Source organism: Gymnodraco acuticeps, unplaced genomic scaffold, assembly GCF_902827175.1.
Source record: "Gymnodraco acuticeps unplaced genomic scaffold, fGymAcu1.1, whole genome shotgun sequence".
Taxonomy (NCBI): domain Eukaryota; kingdom Metazoa; phylum Chordata; class Actinopteri; order Perciformes; family Bathydraconidae; genus Gymnodraco; species Gymnodraco acuticeps.
Genome location: NW_022992184.1, coordinates 23,243 through 46,565, shown reverse-complemented (window position 1 = coordinate 46,565; position 23,323 = coordinate 23,243). Strand labels below are relative to the sequence as shown.

The 23,323-nt window shown below is 42.0% G+C and overlaps 1 protein-coding gene across 1 annotated transcript; it reads right to left on the bottom strand.

The window, feature by feature from the left end:
• Positions 1 to 8,630: 8,630 nt before the first annotated feature.
• On the bottom strand, positions 8,631 to 21,357 carry nexmifb (neurite extension and migration factor b). Its single transcript, XM_034205076.1, has 2 exons — positions 21,209 to 21,357; positions 8,631 to 16,103 (listed from the first exon to the last, which is right to left on the bottom strand). The coding sequence occupies exons 1-2, from the start codon at positions 21,288 to 21,290 to the stop codon at positions 11,908 to 11,910; spliced, it is 4,278 nt and encodes a 1,425-aa protein (XP_034060967.1). The 5' UTR covers positions 21,291 to 21,357; the 3' UTR covers positions 8,631 to 11,907.
• Positions 21,358 to 23,323: the final 1,966 nt, after the last annotated feature.

The window sequence follows — 23,323 nt, the reverse complement described above, 5'->3', positions numbered from 1 at the left end:
GTAGTTCATTGAGCGGTTTCACCAAGCGGCAAACTGTGGGGTAGAGCCGGGAAGCCAATACGGAAGTGCCACACACTGCAGTTCATATATTGGCCGATAGGCGATGGCTGCAGAAAGGAGCAATTTCCATAGACCCCCATGTTAAAAGGCCCGACTTTACAGCAGAAAAAAACATGTTTCTACCCCTGGCTCCATACATTTTATTATCGATATAGTTAGATTCCACCTTCATGATTATGGATCTGTGAGTGAATTGTTTTCTAACGCCACCCTTTTATTTATATTAGGTCTTAAAGTTTGTGCATAAATTAGGGCGTGGTCACATTGAGTGACGGCTCTGTCAAGTGCCTGCCGCTGTTAGCTTCTTGTCTCTCTGCTAGCTGCTCCGTGAAGCTAGCTACAGGGACTCTGCCTGCTCAGCTCATCAAGGAAACACAACTTGTAGCCGGCCGTGGTTGTTTGTTCTTCATGCTTATATATCGGACTATTGTGACTCGCTCTGCGGTTAAAACAGACGGTGCATGAATGCGGTTTTGCGGTAAGTGAAATTCTAGTGCTTTATTTATGTGTTAATGATTTTAATCAGCTACGTAATGAATGGTAAGGCTTGGGTTAGCATGTAAGCTAGTGGTAGCTACATCGGTGCTAACAATTGTAATCGTAGCCTCCAAGTTAAAATCATAGACTGTATATATAAAGGTTACAACGAAATAGACAAGTGTTAAGTGGGATAATACTGTTGAACAAACGGCTTCTGTTTGAGGTTGATAAAATAAGGTTACATCCTTGTAACTTAGAGATATTTTATTATGTAGGTAGAACTATATGCATCTAAGGTTAATTTAAATTGGCTATGCTCAAGTATGTAGACAAGCTAATGTCGAAGTAGTGTATGTGAAATCAACCTCACAATAAGATGTGTGTATATTACAATTATTAATGTCATATTTCAAGATGATTACTTAGATATTACAATATGGTTGGTTGAGCTGGAGTTCATTATTGAGCTTACACGTTAACGTCACAGTCATCTGAAGAACGAACCCAAACCTTGTTGTTTTTATTAATTGTATTACCAAATGGGTATCAAATAAACAGTAAGCATTGGTAACACAACTTCCAAAGTTACAGTAAAATAAAAAGGCCCCTGACTCGGACAATACACAATCCAACACGTTCAACAGAAGAGAATCAGTTATATTGTTTGTACTTTACATATATATATATATATATATATATATATCTGTTTGTTTAAGGTGTCCAGGTGATGCAGACAGGCTGGAACAGAGAGTGAGAGACAGAACTGGACTCCTCACAGCAGTGAACTTCAGCACAGGTACAAAGACTCTTTTTTCATACTGTACAAAGAATCAAGAAATATATTGGTTTAAATGAATGAAGTATTGACTTGAATACACTGATATACATTCCATTAAACAATACTAAATACTAGATCACCTACTGTACACATCAGTTAAGTTGAGGGTTTTTTCCATGCAAAAAGTTACATTTAGATGATAACAAGCAATATGACTTTGTCAGCTTTCTAATTTAATGTATTGAAGGCAAAGATATTTAACACATAGTGAGAACTGCTACTATTTATCTCTCAATATTGTCTGTAAAAAACGTGGTAAAAGTTATTCTTTCAGTGAGACAACAGAGCAAGCTTCTACAGTTGCACTACGTTTTGATAACAGTTAAATATTATTTTGATAATAACATATATTTCAATGTTGATGAACTTCATACTGTTCATTCATAATCTGATTGTCTTTGTAGCTCATTGTTGAAATAAAAAAAAAACATTACAATTACAAAATAATTATATCTACAGCCCCTAAACACACAAACACACCGCTTTCATAAATAACACACTTGTTCTGCAATAATGTTTTATGTTTCCTGTCATTTTTGTTAGGAAAGGACATGCCTGAAAGACAGGACATTTTCTCCTTCTCTGAGGGTCAAGAAGAACATCCAAGAGGAACATTAAAAGCTGATGTTATGAGATTTTAAGACCAGTACAGGACATTCACTAAGAAACTACTTTTATTGTAAAAACAGTCAGCTGATCGAATGCAGCTATTTCCACATCTACACTCCATCAGCTGATTATTTCTATTTGCCTCACTTTATGAGCTTCACAACATGTACCTTGTTTTGCAACGTCACAAATAAATGGGGCCAATCTTCAGTCAGATGTGAATGTGTAATCTAACATTTTCAGTAAGAATAATGGACAAAAGGAGTGCAAATACAAATACAATTTATTGAAATGTGAACCAAAAGTTAATCAAATGTTTTAAATAAAAAGCACATATGGACAGAAGGTGTAAACCTATTAAATGTATTAAACACATTTAGTCAAATAAAGTGACCGACTAGGCCTGTGCAGTTGGTATCAGCTTTGCCCAGCATGGGCTCCTTCATCAGCCCTGGTCCTCCTCGCAGAGGGAAGACCCTCAGTCCTCTCCAAACCAACAGACAGGACGTCCATCACACGGACGTTTCTCCCTGAAGTCTCTCCTGCTCTCTGGACACCATGCTGTCTCAATCCGTCCACACTGAATATGAGATTGGGAAAATGAAAATAATAAATGCTTTAGACAATAAGAAACATAAAGTTGACTGTTGAGTTGCTCAGTTTTTTTAGATTGTCAATACTATTACTGTATAACTAATATCTCAGGTTAATAGGCACATTCAAATAAAGATTGGTCTTTAAATACATGTTGTCTTTTGAATTGTTTGTCTAAAGTCAAGGATCTATAACTGGTACTTATTTTTAATGATAGTCTGGTTATTATGCTGTTTGGAGGAGGCCTCACAGGTAAGAGCGCTAACTAGCTACCATCACATGTACCTTAGCTTGACTTAAATGTATTAAACGTATAGTTAAGTGATATCAAAATATAATTAACTAATGTCATGCAAACATATTAATATTTGCTTGATTCCAGTGTTGAATTTAGCACAATTGCATACAAACGTTAAGGGGTTTTAAGATTCTGAAGTATTATGCTAAAAGCTCAATAACTTATTATTATTATTTATAGTTTTGCTGAATAGTTTCATGTCCGCTTACCTTAGAAACGTAAAATGTGACGGCAGCGTGCAGATGGGAGCATGTTAGCTTAGCTTGGTAGCTTCAGCTAGCTCTGGAACTTCCAGCTCGGTGGCAGCAGGTCCCGCCTCGGCTCCGCCTCTTTGCCCTTATTTGGAGCAGGCTGGAGAAGGCGGGAGTTGAACTCTGGCGTCACTGTCGAGCCGTTAGTGGCCGACTCCGCCTACTAAGGGCTTCACGGCAACTCTGCAGAATCCTATGGGTGACGTCACGGACCCTACGTCCATTTATATATACAGTCTATGGGTTTCACACAAAAAAAGTCTTACTTCACAGTTTTACGGCAAACTCTTTTTTTTTTTACTTGCAAAATTATCTTTTCAATTGACAAACATGTGTAATTTGTGGCACAATTCAAACGGGATCGAAAGATAACTTTTCTCTCTCCATTGACTTCAATACATAATTTTTCCGAAATAAGGTCCACCGGAAAAGGAGGGACTTCGCCTCTGACGCGTCCTAAAACCCAGAAGTAAGTTAGCATGTTACCACTTCCGGTTCCTCCGACAAAAACCAATGCAATTTCTCCATAGGATTTTGGAAAATAGCTCTAAATAAGGTCTGTGGTTGACACAAATTGAAGAGACAGATCACGTTTTGTTCAGCCGGATAATGTTGTGGGTGTGTGTCTGTGTGTGTATGCGTTTGTGTGTGTCTGTGTGTATGTGTGTGTGTGTTTCTGTGTGTATGTGTTTGTATGTCTCTCTGTGTGTGTCTGTGCATGTGTGTATGTGTGTGTGTCTCTGTGGGTGTGTCTGTGTGTGCGTGTTTGTATGTCTCTCTGTGCGTGTGTGTGTTTGTGGGTGTCTGTGTGTATGTATGTGTGTGTCTGTGTGTGTCTCTCTTTGTGTGTGGGTGTGTGTGTCTGTGTGTGTGTGTGTGTGTGAGAGTGTCTGTGTATGTGTTTGTCTGTGTGTGTATCTGTGTGTGTTTCTGTGTCTGTGTGTGTGTCTATGTGTGTGTCTGTGTGCCTAACCCTATCTTGACCTTCACTGTCCTCACTGTCAGACGGAATAGCCCTAACAGCCTGATCGTGTCCCTTCTGCCCATAACAGGTTTTGGTGTCCATTTCCTGTAAATATCAGTAGATGTTAAAAACATTGATTAGGTTTATCATGTTATAGCTGAGCACACTTGTATGATATTGCCTGGAAAAAAGTGGTCAAGTGGCACAGTGTTGCCCTGAGGCAACGAACAAAAAAACATAGTTTTAGCTAATTAATAAATACATAATAAGTCTTTAAACAATCAAATATACTTCTTTACGTATTCATGCACATGCATGTATTTTTTATTTTAAGTTGTGTACATTTCTAATATGTTAAAAAGTGAAATGTATCTTACCAAGTGGTGGCCTGAGTCCCCTGCAGTTTTGCTTGCAGAAAGGACTGCTCCACCCCCAGACAAAATGCCACACCCATATCATTCCCTCATTTTATTGGACACCAGCATGTCAGGTGACATTGTGTATATTTAAAAAAATAAAAATATTTAGAGGGCCAGTGTGAGGTCGAAAAAAGTGGTTTGTTGCCTGAGGGCAACAGTATGATGTACACCTCGTCCACTGTGTGTGTGTGCCTCTCTGTGACAAGCTAAACATCCACGTAGGTCATCATGTCACAGTCTAAACTGTATTCACAAAAGTACAGAAAGGAGTGGGAATCAAACCCTGAGTTTAAAGGATGGTTGAAGCCATTTATTGGAGATGACACACGGCATACTATACTGCCTTTATTGTAAGGGAGATTTCTACTAAAAACTACTAAAACTATTTCTACTTTTTCTAATAGAGACATTTCTGATCTACTGTCGTCTGGATTTACTCTGGTGGTTTCAAGTTTTGATCCTTGAAGGGGGTGGAACGTTTTTTTACCGCGATGACATGATATGCAAATTAGGCGATGACGTCATTTAGCGACTTCATGGCGACTTTTCGGACAGCCAATAGCTACTTTCCTTACTATGGAGTTGATAATGTTTCTGGGTAATAATTATTTTTATTTATAATCCATAATTCCATTTTAATGTAAAAATCGGAGTAAAAGTTAGCTGCTAATGGTAGCCACCAGAGTTATCGCAGCTTCTGGTCTTGGCTATGTGGCAGTCTCACACACACACATATGACCAAATAAGGAGTATGTGGGAGTTCCCCTCGATTCCATTGGCTCTGACGGTTAGAAAGAGATGTCAATCAGCAAAATCGACCAAGGGGGGCCAGAGATATGGAAAATCCACCCAAATGACCCCAGAAGTGGTTTTATTTAGCTAAATCTCTCTAAAAAGGTCAAATTTCACTTGTTTTGCATCACACTTGATACAGGGTACTTATTATATGTTGTAGTTTGGATTCCTAAAGCTTTTAGTCTACTATCCCATCATTCAAGGGTGGTTTTCACTATAAGTAATTTTTTTTTTTTGGACGGATACAATAATTTACATTTTTTTTACTGTGTTCAATCTGAATTTACTTTAAAATAAAAACATCTATATTGATTCTGACACTTCTACATCCAACTCACAGGTGTAACCTTGCTTTGAGAAAAAAGATTATTAATTTAACCCTTTTAGAAGGGAAGATATGGTCATTTGTTCTGGGAATGTCCTTTTCGAGCCTGAGACCTGAAAAACAGGCTCGGGGCTTAACAAGTTAAGCCGCTGACGTCACTTCTTCTTCTTCTGCTTTGGGTTTACTGTATATATACAGTCTATGGTTTACTGGCAGGCCGCAAACAACTTCACGTCCCCGGAGTTGGGGACCGGCTTCAGTAGAAGCTGCTGGGACTCCGAGCAGCTTCTACTGAAGCCTGAACGCCGACACCTCCTCATCTCCACCGCTCCCATATTTTTTTTTTGTGTTGCCATAAGTCTCTCTCCGTTGGTGCGCTGGGCTAATGCTAATAATGCTAATGCCAGCAAATACAATGGCAGCTTCACAAAACTTTTCAGAGTTTTACGGGGCGTGGTTTGCAATTCGCCCAGCCAATCAGAAATTGGAACTTTTTCCTCCCCAGGTAAGTACCTGCTCTCTAGCAGGGACTGAAAAGGGGGGGGAAGTTCTCATGAACTAAGTTCTCTTTTTGGTGTGAACGCAAAATCCCAGGAACTATCGGAACTAAAAGGGAAAAGTACGGGGAAAAGTACTCCGGTGTGAAAGCGCCTAAAGTGTCACAACATAAATTAATGCAACTACAATATTTTATATTTATTAAATAATTTGTAGTCCAGTCACAGTGTGTTTTAAAATGGTTCCCATTCCCATGTTGACAAAGGAAATAGCATACAATACAAATAGTCCTTGTTATAGGAAAAAATGTCCAATAGTAATTTTCGATAAACAAAAAAAGTGCAATAACTGAAATCCTGTGTGACTGTTTTGCAACATCAATTCCTTATTTGCATAATTCAGTGGAGTGGTGCACTTGTACAAAGGCACACAGTTACGTATAGCCTGCGGTTTATATTCTATATTGTTCAAGGAAATGTTGTAGTCCTGATATTGTTGTGTCAAATGCACCCACTCACTTATATCCAATTCAATGCCACGTTTCTCAGCGAGGGAGTTCTGCACCTAGGTCCATTGATGATGAGGCTCTTCCTGCTGTCCATCTTATACTGTAAGTTTACAGCTTACAGTGCTTACAATGTGTCACAGGTCAAGCATTTTGTCCCAGCAAAAAAAAAGAGAAATGGCTCTATTTGATGTGGCAGCTGGAGTTATCATATATTCCTCTTTGGTTTCAATACTAAAGTAATCTATGTTACTAACATTAAGTCCTACCTTCAGTCTGTTGTTGGTTTGTTGTTTTCAGACAATACTGCTCCTAGAACTAGACTCCTGGTACTAGGATGGGTTAAATGCAGAGAACACATTTCACTGGGTGTGCTGTGTGCTCTGCATGTGTGACCATTAAAGAGGGTTTCATCCCTCCAATTATATTCCATCTATCTAAATCTGTGGCAGTTTAGAGAAATTACTTGAAAGAAAATTACACTTGATACATAACATTTCTTAACTATATAACTACATTTGAACATTATTTGGAGGTCTCTCAAAAACATTTTTCTATAGTCAAACAGGATTTCTCAATTAATGTACTATTATAAATGCGAGGCCACTTTTGATCATTAAGGACTTAAAGCCATGCACTCACTTTTTAACGCATCCAAGTAAACACACAAATAAAGTCCAATAGAAAAACCAAAGTCAAGAGGAATACATTTCTCTTCATCTTTGAAATCATAATTTAAAATTGGAAGAACAATAGATATTTTAAGGCAAGAAACAGCTCCGGCTTATAGCTGGGTCAAGACTTTAGTGTGGGCGGAGGTGGGGTTGTTTTAACATTCAGCAGCAGGACAGAAGATACCCTGGGATGACCCTTTGGCAGTAGGTGGCATCTAGTTACAGAACATTTGTAAACCAATGTGTAAAAAACAAGCTAAAAAGAAAAATTGCAGCCATCATCGACCCCTGTTTGGGAAAATTGTGTTTTTCCTCATTTAACCATAAAACCTTGAAATACACAACTAACAGTAAAGCCAGCAAGCGTAACAAAAACAATGTGTGGGTAATTGTGTTGTTTGTATGTTCTTCTGATTTGACTCAATAAGTAAATATCTGCATCAGAAGTGGGCATGCTGAGTCTTGCAATGTTACCCTGCAGTCTTGTGGGTAATGATAAGAAAACAAAGAGAAACAATGTTCCTAATGAGAGAGTCTACAGCTGTCCATGCATTGTGAGCACGCACTGACAAAACAACTATGGGTCTTATTTAATAACCACAGGTGAACCTGATCCATTGCATTAGACATTCCATCTTATTACTTGCCTGCTCCCTTATTGGCTATGGGTGACTAAAGAACAAAAACAATGCTAATACCACCTGACAATTTTGGAGGCATACATCACAGGCTCTGTTTATGGTGTGAGACAGTATCTCCAGCTCCAATTAAGCATGCCAGAATGAGTTGCAGTGTGGACCACAGCAGCCCGGCTCAGAGTTATGGATGAGCAGTCACTCTAGCAATGCCTGACCCTGAGCACTAATTAGATATGACATTAAAATAACATGAGCCAAAGCCAGGCTTGTGCCGAAATTAAAATGCCTTACGACTAAAAGTCTCCCAATATAATGAATAAGGACAGACTTATTCGAGTTATTGAGGGTGTATTTATACTCACGCATTTTGTGGAAATAGCAAACGTTGTATCAGATTATATATTTTTTCTATTACTATTATTGTAGCAGTACCATAGGTCGATATTTTTGAACATGTGTTACTTACTTTACTTCTGACATACAGTATCAATAAGCTGTCTAGTATTAAGTGGCTTCACAAAACTGCATGCATTGTGACCTATTGTGCACTTAATGTCATATTCTGTTTGCAGAGAAGTAAAAGGTGTGAAGCTTTTATGTGCATTTGAATGTACATTGTATACTGTTTTTACTAGCTACAACAAAGGGTGGGTGGTAAAAAACACAACCTAACGCTCTTCAGAAAGCAGCATTCAAAATCTTATTTTAATTTGTATATTTACTCCATAAACATTATTACAAAACTCAGCAAGTTACCAATATTACATTATCACCATACAGGCTTGATCACAAATATTTAAAACCTTTGCAACAGTTACAACAAAACAAAAAACAAAATAATACTCAAATAATTTACATGAAAATCTATAAAACAGCAAATTGTTCACAAATTATATATTTTTTCCAGGTTTTCATTTTTTTTTCTTTGCTTATTTGTGTTTTGCACAGTAACACAACACTCTCACAACAAGATCATGGTCTTATTACAAAACTCCCAACAAAATGTAAATATTTCTAGTTTTTCTGTTGATACTTTCATATTTTGGTTTTTAAAACCAGAAACTTGTCGTTGTATATCCTTTCCACTGCCCATAGAGGCGCATAAAAGGTTACTCACACACACAAATACTTCACAGCACTTTCTAAGAAAAATATACACTTACAAAATATGTTACAAATTGGCACACAAAAAATATACAAGATTTTGTAGTGTCAAGAGTTCATTAAGATTCCTTCTGGTAACAACTCTAGACAGTATATATAAAGCTCGGTAATCTTTTAATGAAAAGAGCAAAAGTAATTTCAATCAATGTCAAAGAATCATGAAGTGAATACATCAAACATAACATTTCAATATACATTCATAAGAGGGTTAGGTACCTAATCTATTTTGCATTTCTTTTTTGTTAACTCTGGGAAAACGAAAAAATGAAAACGAAAATGAATAAAATAAAATAATTGTCAGCTTTCTTAGCACCATTAACATGAGGCAGCTCAACAGTGGCACATTATAAAAACAAAAACAAGAGAAACCAACAAAGAAACAATGAACTCAGAGAAGTACATTCAATTTGACAATAGGCAGAAATGAGAGAAGGCAGACTAAATGGGCGTGCAGCCCATGAGGAGCTTCCCATCAGCAGCTTGGTCCTAACCCTGATACACTGGAGAAAAGAAACAAAGGATCATGGCAGAGAGGATAGAACAAATAAGAGACAGAGAAAGATTGATTTTGATTCTTGCCATATGCAATCAATCAATTACTATCACCTCAGAATTACCAAATCCAGTGTGACAAGGCCTGTTTTTGAATCAAGCTTCATTTGTCCGCACATCTCCATGCAGTCTCATGTAATTACTGCTATGTTTAAAAATGATATTCAACATTCAAAAGAAAGTGTAAATAAAGGCCTATTGTTTGAGTATATATTTATAAAAGATACTCTTGTAGCAAGTTGAAGTGGCTCTGCATTTCTCCTGAAATACATGTAGTATATAAAATCAAATAATACATCTGATTTAACATGATTGTATGGTTCATTTTAAGGTGGATTTATTTCAGTGCAGTGAGGCAGACTGAGCCCATAGTAATTCATAAAAATGGCCCCGGGAACACACTGGATCAGATAGTATCAATACATTTTCTTTTTCAACTTGTGCCTTTATCTGGCTTTGATTTTCTAGTGATATTATTTTCTGCCAAAATATTGACCCATCAACAACTGAAATGACAGTTAAAGACACCATATAAAAAACGATCTTCAAAAAAAGAAGACAAATTAAGACATTATGTGACAACAGAACCATGAATAAATAGACTGAACACACCAGCGGTGCAACTTATAAGGTATGGCAGTGTTAAGACACAAATTACATGAGAATGTCAAGAAAAATTACTGTTTAAATGACCATCTCAGGTAAGATAGAAGTAAGATTCCCATGTGGAGCTAATGCAAAGACATGCTTTCCTTCATTTACAAGATTACTGATTCCATTTGTACCGAAAACTGCTTTCACATTCACATTAAATCTAACTGCAAAAATGTCATGTCCATTCACGACTGATGCGTGAATCAGAATCTCGATGGGTAATAAACTGCCTTGAATTTTCAGTACAAAACAGCTATTCAGCGAGGCACAGCCCCGACTGACAAATAGTTCCCCTGCTTACCCTCAAACATCTGCACTACACTCTCCGTGGTCCACAGAAAGCTCGTTTGAGCATCTCTTCTTTTCATCGTCTTCCTCTACAGTAGCCTTCAGAGCAGATCTCCCCTTTGCCTCTTTTTTGTTGCTTCTCAGCGCCAGGCGATGTTGAGGTAAATTGAATTTGGCAAACAAAGTGGGGGTAACGAGGAGAATTCAGAGTCTTTCTGATTTGGTTTAGTGAGTGGTGGCGTACCACTGCCAGCTGTTGGTGCCTTTCATCAGAGAAGAGAGAAAAGTCCCAAATAAAGAATTCCTGTAGTGGCAAGTCTCTGTAAGGAGTCTCCAGCCCGAGCAGCCAATACTCCAATGGATAGAAAAGAGGAACAGCCAATATTCACACATATATAAGAGGTCATTTACACAGCATTGTTACTTTTGGCACATTGATTTTAAGATTATAATCATCTTTTTTTGCAAATATTGCATGTCTCTGTACAACAACATTGACAAAAATACTCTGAGGGTGGAGCTTTTATGAATTTGCAAGGCGTAAAAATGTACATTTAGATTCCTCTAAACTCCAGAGGAAAAAGAAACGCTCGATAAAAGGAAATGGGGAGACGTTCCAACTTTGAGGGGGGAAAAAGACGTCTGATATGTCATCAATACAAAATTGTCCCATCTTGTTTATTCAAGATGTCTCGGGCTTAAATTGGGCTCATTAATCGTAGGTTTCCTTCTTGAAATGAGCCAGGCAGTGTATGAAGGACAGCAACAACAGGACATCCATATTCTGCGTACAAAAACAGATGAGGAGGAGGGGTGCGTAGATGTCACTCAATGCATTTGTGTATATAGCTACATCTTTAGGGAAAAGGGGGGTAAATACATTATTCAGGGGAGCAAGTTCTGCTGAGAAAGTACAAAAACAAAGTTCCTCAAAAAAGGCGACAGAACTTTTTTCAAGGCTTATTCTTTTTTCAGACAAAAGTAAAACAAAAACGACTATAAGAAGAACAAACAAAGCAGAAACAACAAAAGCAAGAAAAATGCAGCCATGGTCGTTTCAAATCTCAATCAAGCTTGACACAATCACTCAATAGGTAGTTTGCAAAGTACAAGAAGTTTTTCATGCAGATATTAATATCCTCTTCGGGTGGGGGTTAAAAGGAAGTGGGAGTAGTCAGGGGGGAACGTAGTACTCATGCAGCTCTGGCATAGCGTCAGTGTATGTATGCTTGGGAGGGAGGGCTGACCAGGTAGTGGGGGGGGAGAGAGAAGGGGGTGCAACAGCAGCTGATAACAAAATATTACCTCAGTTTCTCAAAAGAGGTCATCAGTGCTATGTCCTTATTTGGGTCTCTCTCAGCTCGCTTCCCCTTCAGTGTCTCAATCCGCGGGAACTTTGCACTGGTCTTGTGGCGGTACAGCTTTTTGTGTGCGGGCCCAGGGTTAATAAAGTTGGGTTTATCAAACATGTTACAGCCCAGTGCTAGTTGAGGGAATAAGGGATGAGAGGGGTTGAATTTGGCCTGGTTTTTCCCTCCCTTTCCCCCTGCCTTCCTGCCTCTCCCGGCCCCCGTTAGCGCAGCTCCTTTTTTCTTCAGGTCGGCCTCTGTGCCTGCCAAGATCTTTAGGGTCTTTAGGTTGAGGTTATTGGCCTCAGAGGGCATGCAGGCCTCCGACATGGGATTCCACAGTGGCTCAATGGAGGCCATCATGAACCTTTGGACCTCTGCCATGCCAGAGACAATGTTGGACAGAATATTTGAGGGCTCCTCGAATTCTCTCTGGTCGTCCCCAACCAGGCTGTTGCTCTCGGACCAGCCGGCGCCAGACCAGTCCCCAGTGCTGCTACTGTCAGTCAGGCCCGGGCCACAACTACCCGCCTGGTTCTTCGCCGCCTTGCCCTCTAACATGGCCTTTATCTTTTTAGTAGAACGTGAGTTCTGTTTGGGGGTCTTGACCTTTTCTGACTTCGGAGCTCTGGGAGCCCGGACTTTCTTTGGGCTCTGTCCTGCAGCTGTCTGTTTGCAATTGCCTTTCCTCTTTGACTTAATGCTTTTTGCACCAGCCAACATCTCACCAGTCTTTTCATCAAATTCTTCCTTTTTGTCTAAGTGTAGCACATCCTGACTGTTGAAGTTGTGCAGCGGAAACTGTCTGTCTTCCACAGTGTATGCGTTTGCTGTGTGCTCTTGTTGCTGCATGACATCACAGTTCCACTTTACCTCTCTGTTGCAGTCCATGCTCATATCATTAACATCCTGGTAGTCTCCAACGTTCCCCGCCATCTTCATCTCACGCCCCACCACCTGGGGGGACAGGTTGGGGGTCTCGGGAGGGGAGAGCTCCGACAGTGATGAGTGTCTAAACTTGTCTGGGGTGAAGTTGGAGATGTCCAGCAGGTCTGAGGACTCCCTGAGAGGGGTGAGGGCGTCCACGCTCTGCTGAATCACCACTTTAGGGCTGCAATGAGCTAAGAAACTGTCGCGGCCCTCCTCCTCACCCTCTCGCTCGCAGGACTTGAGGCTGAGGGAGCTGTAATTGCTGGAGGAGGCTGACAGAGAGCCCACTGAGTCATAACTGATGAGCCTGCCGTTGTCTGTGCACAGGGACCCTCTCTGGTATTGCACCTGGCCCTCCACACAGGCAGACTGACACACTTGCAGATCGGCCCCAGGCTGCAGCCCTGCCTCCGTCAGGTAGTTCTTCTCGTAAAGTAGCCTGTCAGCCTCGGGGCTCAGCTGGCTGTAGTTAGACACTGGCAGGCTGTCGTTCAGGGGCACAGCAGCTGGGAAGGTGTTGGGTAAGATGGGAGTCTCAGGGGTCTCTGGCCCAAAGCTCTGGCTGTGACTTGCACAGAGCTGCGTGTGCCACATCTGGGGGAAGCTGGGGCAGTTTTGGGGGGATTGCTGGAGCTCTGACTCCGAGGGGGGGGAAAGGACGCAGCTCTGAGCGAGCTGCAGAGAAGAAAACTGTTTCTCCTCAAGGGATAGCCCCAGAGGATACTGCTGCCTAGAGGGCTGCTGGGGGAAATAGGAGATAGCTGCCCCACTGGAGGAGTCTGTGGCATCTAACAGGGTCTGCAGGTAGCCCCCCGGGATAACAGGGACCCTCGTTTCCACTGCCTCTGAGGGGGGAGCTTTGTCAGGAGAGCAAGTGGATGAAACAAAGGAGAATTTATCTTCCGATGTGTGAGCGGCGGTGGTATTGTCAGAGAAATGGGGTTTGACTGTAGTTGAACTGATGCCTGCCTCTTCCAACCCAGCAGCGGGGTCCTCAATCTGTGCTGCAGCAACACAGACATCCGTTTCATTTGTCACGCTCCTCCCCTCCTCTCCTTCTGCCTCTTTCATTTTCTTGCTCCTCAGCCTGGCTTCGCTTTTGAATTTCCTTATCCTTACTGTTTTATTTCCTCCCAATCTCCTCCCCTCCCTCTCCTCCCTCTCCTGGGAGCGGCTCTTGGCTGTGACTGTGTGTGTGATGGAGTTTGTGTCTAATGTGACTGGGAGGCCTGGGGCTGCTGTTATTCCCCCTACCGTGGGGGTTGCCTCTTCTTCAGTGACACCTCCCTGGCCCCGATCAGAGAGAGGAAAGCACTGTACTGTTGCTGATTGCTCCACAGCGTGAATCCTCTGAACCTTAAGCCTGTTTGCAATCTTGTATTTCCTTTTGGGATGACTAGAATTAAAAGGGCGATGACGGCGTCCGTTTAGATGAAAACCGCGTTGTTGTTTATCTCTGGCAGCCAGCTTAAGCTGTTCCTGTCTCTCTCTTTGCCTCTCCTGCCAGAAATCCTTCAGAGGAGCCAGTGTCTCATATTTGCTCACTGTTTCTGTGTTTAAGCTCACAGTATCCACAGGGTCCAACTTGCCCAGTTTCACCGACATGAGTCTCTCTCCTTTAAACCTGTTGATGATGATGTACTTGATGACCACTGGCGGCTCTTTACGACAGGATTTCCGACGTTTTTTGGGGCACCAGTCCACGTCCTCCTCCTCTTTTTGACCAACTGGAGCTTTCTCTTTTTTCTCTGCATTCTTTTCACTCTCAAGCGAGTCTACGTCATATAAGTAATCGTCACTGTATCGAACCTTTCTCTTGGAGCGCAAACCGTAGTTGAGAGGGTTGGAGGGGCTTAGCAATCTCTTTGAGTGTCCCTTCTTGAACCTGCCCTCCTGCAGGGTGTCTGAGGAGGAGCCGGTGCAGGAGCTGTCATCGCTGAACTCGCCTGACTCCTCCGTGGAATTAAAGTCCATTAGGTAGTTCACTTTGGGAGTGCACATGGGTGAGCCTTGGGAACCATCGAGGGGGCTCCTGCCACTGCAGTCTGCAGCTTTCCCCTCCTGCCCTGTCTCCAGGATGAGCTCATCAGATTTGGGCTCCTCAGCACTCCTCCTCAAGCCTCCCGCTCCTTCCTCTTTCTTGGCACAGTTGGCCAGGACACTGGGGAAGAAGTTGAACTGTGTCTCCTCCTGGAGCACGTTTGTTTTCTCCCTCATGTTGTCCTGGAAAGACTCGTAGCGAATCTTCAGCGAACAGACATCACTGCTTAACGTTGAATCATCGTCTTCATCGTCAAATAGATTGTCTACGTCTTCCTCCGAGAAGAGGTTGACTGACAGTTCATTCTTTGAACAAAGGTCCAGCAGCTCCATCTTACTCTCACTGATGAAGGATTCAAAGTAGCCCCAGTCCTGGCCGGCGTTAGCCAGCAGAACCTCCTCTCCACTCACTTTGTCCAGTAACAGTCCCTCATACAAGTTCTTAGCTGTTGCGTCATCCTCCGGGTCATCACAGTCTTCCGTTGTTTTGTTTCCGTCAGCTCTCTTGCCCTCACCTTTCGGCAGAGGAAAGCTAAGTAGCTGGTCAGAGAGGAGCTGTTCTCCATAGTGACTCACTGCCTCCCCCGCATGGCTCAGGCACTGGATGCTGATGTTGTTGATGTCAGAGAAGTCCTCTCGGCTCACATCGCCTATCCTCACACTGAGCCCAGTCTCTGTGTCGGGGTTGGTGCTGGGGTCATGGGGTGGGTTTTGTATGGAATTAGGGTCAGTAGCATCACGGGTCTCGATGAAGCAGCCGAGGCAGGTGCGGGTGGGCTGAAGAAGACACTCCTCTGTCAGTGCAGACACAGTGCCAGGCTCCATCATTGTAGTTGACAGAGGGAGGGCGACAGGCAGCAGAAGGGAAGTCTTCTGGCCGTCTTCTGTTGGGTCCCAGGAGCTTACAGCTGGGGAAGGAAGTGGTGTGGGAGCGGGAGTGTGCTGAAGGAGGGGGACTACAGTTGGAGTATCATCGGAGGGAGGGCAGGGGGCCACTGTCAGGCCCAAAGAGGGGTCAGAGTCGAGGGGCAGGGAGAGGGTTGGCGATGCAGGCGTGGTCCTTTGGTGTGTGGGGCCGGCCTGCTGTGACGTCTCTGCGGCAGGAGGGGGGGAGGATGGAGGGAGGGCAGCATCAACCATGCCGCACAGACTCAGATCGCCACTCTGCTCACATACTCCTGCAGGGGGGAAAAAAGGAAATATTTCAGATCTTTCAAATCTTTAAAGTCTGAAGTTACATTTTATTGTTTTTACTCTGTAGTTACACTAACATATTTTTCTTGGCTGCTGAAATTCAATTAGTGTCAATTAACCCCGTAGAGCTCAACATGTCATTTTGTAATGCCAGCTTGAACTATATTATTTCAGTTTTGGTACTGGATTCAATAAGACGAAATACCAATTTCAAGGTGAGAAAGCTTCTTTTTGATTGATGTTCAAATGTAAAAGGAGAGAAGAAACACAGCTGGTAAATCCTACCGAATTCTCTGAACACAAAAAACAAGAGGAAGGTGATTTTGAAAAGGAGTCACCTCGTCATGTTACCATGGTGGCGGAGTGAAAGTTTTAAAGAGCTACTAGAAATGTGGTTGTAGTAAAAGAACAAAGGCTGCAATTTTATCATACACTAACAAGAAAATACTCAGAAACAAAAGCTGTCTCTAAATGTCTTGAAAGTGTTAGTGATCAATGGAATTACTTCTACAATCAAGCAACATCTATTTCATGAGATAAAAGTGACTAAACGGTTAAGTATTAGTTAAATTAACTATGATTCATAGCCGGAGGGTAGTAAAAGTCACTCTAAAATGGTGTTACTGAAAGTAATATTAGCTCAGAGATAACCTACTTTATGGAAATAATATTTGTCTTTCTTTACCAACCCAAGAGCAATATATGAGATCAAATGAATGCAGTCATCTTGAATTACCTCCCCCTCCATTTAACATTTCATCTCTAGGCACACTTATCTCTAAGGTCAAGCAAAACCACAAAATGACACAGATTGGCAGACACAATAGCAGTAATGGCTTGATTGAAAGTAGGTTTTGGTGATTTTATACAGGTCGTTGTGACAATGTCTTAATCAGTTGAAGACATCCATGTGATGAGTAACAATCAAAACCCACAGAAGCGGGCTTGTAGCAGCAGGCAGATAGCTTTGTTTGCTCTGCATAATTAGGTGACAGCAGCGGAGGCAGGTACGTACACATGAGACACGACAGGCCCATATGTTGGAGACTGTACAACCAATATCATCTACACCTGCCTCCCTCCACAATCCCATGCTGCTGCCTCACACATTTTTCTTCAAATCATGGCAGAAAAAAGTGAAATTGAAAAACATACCACAGCAATTAAAGTGAGCACTGAGGTTAACTGGCAACGTCCCCCATTTTAGAATGGATGTGCCTAATCATTATTGAGCTAGTGATAAATGCTTTAGGGTGAAGGCTACTAAACAAACAGTATTCAACATGGCTGTATTGGCGGTGGGTAAAACTTTGAATATGGATATGATTTGAGAGTGATTTAACGAGGTAATAATATTTCTGAAAGCAGGTCTCTCTGGGTCTGTGGCCTGAAGACACATTGGAGCTACCACAACGCCTACTAAATGCATACAACTGCGCTCCAGTCATCCTTAATGAAGAAAACCTCAGGAGAAATATGCATCTTCTCTCCTCCTCGCAGTCAGAACTGTTACAGTAGCAACTTGTGAGAGGCTGCAGAAGCATCACAGCGAGGCGTTTGCCTGCCATCAGTTCCCTTCAATCTGTGAGCAGAAATGACCTCAGAGCAAAAACATGTTACTGACACATGTTCTGTGTGATGGACCAAATCTATTTTCTACTTTTGACAACTACTTTATTTTCGCTGTTGCATGTTCAGCCAGACACGGACACAATTCATTAGTAATATTTGGGAATTGTAAGTCAACAGCGGCAGTCTTTCAAATCTACTTTATTTCCAAAAACACATGGATATAAAATGATTTGTCTTATCTCTTTCATTAGCCTTACAAAGCAGCAAAGCCATAAAAATAGGGAAATTATAAAGGGGGGGTTGTAACTCCCCTCACACCCCCTTCCCCCAGTGCTCGCATGAAAGCTAAGCTGCCACCTTATATTGCCAAAAGATTGTTCAAAATTGCTGTGAAACATTAAACTCATATTGAAAAATGTGTTTCCTCAGGGTTTATACTGGATTAACAATCTATCCTATCCAATGTGTGCGTGCATGTGATTTTCTGGTGTGTACGTGAAAGAGAGAGGGGAAGAGTGTGTGTATATGTGCGTGCTTGTGTGTGTGTGTATTAGAGGAAGAGTGATAGAGTGTGAGTATTGGCTTGGGGGTATAGTGTTATCGAGAGGCCATCTGTCTCCAGCTGGACCATTAGCTCTTCAGCTGTTCAGAATGTGCCACAGATCAGTCAGTCAGACAGGTGTACACACACACACACACACACACACACACACACACACACACACACACACACACACACACACACACACACACTTTTTATTTCAAAATAAATATATATATAGACTATTGATGACAAATCAAGTTTGATATTAGAGGTCAAAGGGGGTTTGGCAGCCTCATATTCACTGATACAGTACAGCATAATGTTGCTGCTGGCAAACGTAAACAAGATAAACATCCAAAATACTCACTACTGCTAGAATAAATTATCAAGAGAGCAGATCTAATACTAAAAAAAAAAACCTCTATACCCTCTGAGATCCTCCTAACACATAGTTTTCTAATTGCGTTATTAGTGAAAGTGCTCCTTGAATAGAAACTGAGGCTGGATGTGGCTCAGCTCACGCAGGCTAGCATGCACATTCACCACTGAACATATGGAAGGAGCCAGGCGGCTGGCAGGAGGTGCTGATCTTCTGATCCCCAGCCCTGCCAAGCCCAGCCATGCTAGACAGCCCGACCACCGCCAAACCAGACCAGACCGGACCAGTTAGCACTCTGGGCTCTCTGAGGCCCGCCTATCTCTCCAGCCGTCATATTCAGAGCTTCATCCACCTGAGGCCCTGGCCGCTCAGTGCCAGGAGGCTCAGCGGGGGGGGGGGGGGGCCATGCCGATGGACGCGGTCATGGACATGAGGAGAGGAAAAAGTTGGCGCCTGTGGCCTCGTCTATTAGTGTGTCAGATGCCACACATGCACACACACCCATGCTTTTTCAGTTTTTGCTTACAATCCACCTTCAGTCAGTTTATAAACAGGACAATAAACTGAAAATATAACAATGTATGAAGACAACCTGATAATAAAAGAGTTTGTTTTAGCTGTTTTTTTAAACATAAAAGCTTGTACACGCATTTGACCTGTAATTACATTACATTGCATTTAGCTGACGCTTTTATCCAAAGTGACTTACAATAAGTACATTCGACCAGGAAGATACAACCTTGAAGAAAACAGAATCATATAAGTACATCAGGTTTCATAGAGCCAAACATTTCAAGTGCTACTCAACTGGCTATAGATAAGCCAGTCCTTTATTAGTATATAAATGCTCTGTTAGCAATTATTTGTTAGTAATTCTATCGCTCGAGGTGGAGTCGAAAGAGATGAGTTTTCAGTCTGCGCCGGAAGATGTGCAGGCTTTCTGCTGTCCTGATGTCAATAGGGAGCTCATTCCACCATTTTGGAGCCAGGACAGCAAACCCACGTGTTTTTGCTGATGGGAACTTGGGTCCCCCTCGCAGTGCGGGTGCAGCGAGCCGTTTGGCTGATGCAGAGCGAAGTGCACGCGCTGGGGTGTACAGTTTAACCATGTCCTGGATGTAGGAAGGGCCAGATCCATTCGCAGCATGGTACGCAAGTACCATCATTTAGTCGTTAACCATGAATCAAACTTAAACCTCCATCCTAAGTTGCCGAAAGAATAAAAAAAGCCCAGATATCAGAAATTGAAGTACAATGCAAATGAAAACAGCTGACATGGCCTTTTCTTTCTTTAATGGCTTTTTGAAATCACTCCTCCCTGCCATCCCCTCTTTTCAGTCCCCTTATTGTTCCTCCTTTTTGCCCGCTATCTCCTTCCCTTCCAACTTCTCCGCTCCTTATCCCAGCTATATGGAGGCTTTTACATTCGCAAATTGCCGAGCTAGCCGTTCTGCAGCTCAGCCACCCGGGGCGTTAAATCATCCAGCTGGTAGGCCAGTCACAGAAGCCGCTTTCTACCTATTGCTCCATCTTCACTATATGACATTTTGTGAATGGTTGGGGAAAATCAATCCAGCCAGTACAGGATGTTCATAATAAGTGGTGAGTAACTGCCGCATGATTCATGGCCATCCTCTTCAGAGAGCTGCCCTATTCCTGCTCAATGGAGCTGCTTTCACTCTTTCTTCCGCCGCTCGTTCCCTACTCTCTCTCCCTCTCCTCTTTCCCTCTCTGTGCCGCTGGAGGGACAGGCTAGTGCTGGGGATAATCTGTGTGATTCTCACAGTGGGAACTGGTCAGTCCCACTGAGCATGACCAGAGCTGAGACACTAAGATAAACCTCATCTGAGGATCAGTGGTGCTCGGTAGAAGGGGGCAGTAGCTAGTGGCTGAAAGAGAAAATGCTCAAATGATCAGTGGGGCTCAAGAGTTAGCATCATTGAAATAGCATTATGATGCATTGTTTATGTGATGAAGAATTCACTAAAAGAGAGCAGCATGTTACACCTACAAGAAAACCTAAATAAACTGTGTATTCAACACACAGACAAAGACACATCAGACACACACACACACACACCTTTCTTTGTCCATACTAATGGCTGTGAATGAGTGTGAAAGAATTATGGTTGCACCCTCTTTCACATTAGCAGCTTTCTATGAGAGAAGGTAGATGTCATATTTCTGGGTTGTGGAAGCATTGAGAGGGAGAGGATTAACAATAGCTTAAAAAGCTCCATTCAATGTTTCTTTTCCGCTTTTCATTTGAAAAAAGACGGGAAGCGTTTTACCTCCCCTCCATCTTGTCAAAGTCTTAAATCTGAGGGCGAAAAAAGCTAATTCAAGAAAGCTAATTCAAGAAAGCTAATTCAATGGTACACGGTAAAACCAATTGTCTTTTTAAAGTTTTAAGCTGTTGCTGTCATTTATTCCTAATTCTTGTTTGATAATTCCTGAAAAAATGTGATCAGAACAAAGCAACAATTCAAAGAATCAAAAAGCAACAATTCAAAGAATGCACATTTCTAAATCAGAAACCTTTTTGATATCATGTCAAAAGATATAGATCAAAGAAGAAAGTGAATGGTTTGTACCTGTGCTCTCCGCTACATTTGCATTTTCTGGTTCTGAAGTCTTCACAATCAATGTGAGACTGCTGTCTGTTAACACATCCATCAATACGGCTCAACGCTTCACCTCCTACGCATCATGTTGACTGTCCCACCTGTTGAAAGAGAGAGCCGGAGAGACACAAAGAAGACGGAGAGAAAAAAAGAAGAGATGTGAGAAGGGAAAGCAATCATTAAAAGGGTCACTGCCATGTGTCTAATGCAGAATAACATCAATAGCACTACATTAGATTTCATAAACAACAAAGTCAGACCCACACAAAGTTAGTTATTGAAAAGAAGCTTAAAAAAAAGACAGAGACATCAAAGGGGCCCTTGGGGGCACCAAACAATCACTCCTTTCTTTTCTCTGTCACAGAATCATGTCTAAGATTAATCTAAACTTTACCAACCAAGAAAGTACACCAAGAGTCACAGCGCAGATCTCTATGGCAACTGTATGCCATGGAATCCTATTTTAGGCTTCATTTAACATTTATAGCTGAGTCGTTAACCTATGCAAACCTTACACAGGCGGCTCTGAGCCTATTTGTTTATTGTAATTAGCTGAATCCCTCCTTTCTGTGTGCCTCTGCAGCAAGAAAACCAAGAAAGGACAGATTAAAGAGATGTGACTGGGGCGGAGACAGCAAACTGTGAACACTGACAATACTTTCTACTGTAGCAAGTGACGGTGAGGGGGCGGGGATGATTGAGTATGTGCGTAGTTGCAGGATGCAGTGCACTGAGTACAATACAAAACAATACGTTAAGGTAGAGAAGAGAAGAGAGGTGGAAGAAGTTTGTCAGCCTCCTAAAATTGGGTGGGGTGCCACAGAGAAGAAATGGTATATTAACCTTGCGTGATTCCTGAAAGAATAATGATGATGCAAGAGACTCTGGGCCGGTAAATGATGAACATTTGATGTTCTGGCCTCCTGCCTGTTTATATTGTTTTCTTTTCTCAGCTCCTGCAGTCCTACTCTAGAGGAGTGCTGCTGCAGGATGACAAATGAGCCAGGGGAGGGGATCTAATAACACGATCTCCTTGTGGTGTGAAAACGGCGGCTGGGAGATTAAGACAGACGGCAGACAATAAGACAAAGGTATAGTGTGCAGCTGACTACAAACAACTGCCATCTCTTTCATCCTAAATGTCATTAGCTGTTCACTGACCTAAGCAGGGAGAGCTACCTGAAGGGAACCCCTGCTTCAGCTGACAGTCGCAAACACACCGGCTCAGTGGGTAATTACCTCGTGAGCCATCACATCTGCTCATGTGTGTAGCAGGTACAAGGACCCTGTTGGCAGACCCAGCCAGAACCTGTTCCCCTCCTCATAGAGGGGCGCCATTATCCGTGTTCAGGAGAAGCTATATGTAACGGCCTGAGGCAATTTAATAGAAAAATAGCAAACTAAATGACAGTTACTAATTAAAATGTTGGGGATTTTAAAGGGTTACATCCAGTTATATTATCTTCAGTAAAAAGCTTATGTGTAGAAAATAACATTCATACTTCTTTTTTTTCATGTGGTATTGAAGCACTTTTAACAGAAATGTGACATTAGGAACATTTAGTTAATGTTTTAAAAACGCAGTTTAAAACATTTCTTGGATAAATAATCAAATAGAATTCAAATCTAATAAGATATTTTATATTATATTGAATTTAGTAAAATAGCTATTTTACTCGTTATATATTTAACAGTGTAAATAGTAATCTGTCACTTATTACATTTCAAAAGCAACCATCTCAGCACTGCCTATAACCCCTGAAGGCTTAAGTGGTCATTTTGTAACAACACATGGAGAAATTGAAATTCAACATCTAACAACTGATACATCCCCTTCAACAAAGCATGAATTGGAATTGGATATCCCCTCCTGAACCTTCTGACCCAGATGAGCTAAGCTTGGACTTATCAATGCAACAAATCCTGAGACTCGGAAAAAGTGAAGTCTCAGCAGCACTCTATTAGAAACAGGCTGTGGACACCGAGCAGTGTGTCTCCAGAGTGACGGTGACACAACACACAGTCGGGATGTTGGTCGGGCTGCAGAGCTCAGCGCCTAGAGCTGCATGTGTGTGTGTTAGACAA

Excerpts from the sequence above, each read along its gene's own strand:
- nexmifb (XM_034205076.1), bottom strand. The coding sequence starts at position 21,290 with ATGGATGTGTTAACAGACAGCAGTCTCACATTGATTGTGAAGACTTCA. Across the intron at positions 16,104-21,208 it reads AAATGTAGCGGAGAGCACAG|GAGTATGTGAGCAGAGTGGC; the intron begins GTACAAACCATT and ends TCCCCCCTGCAG.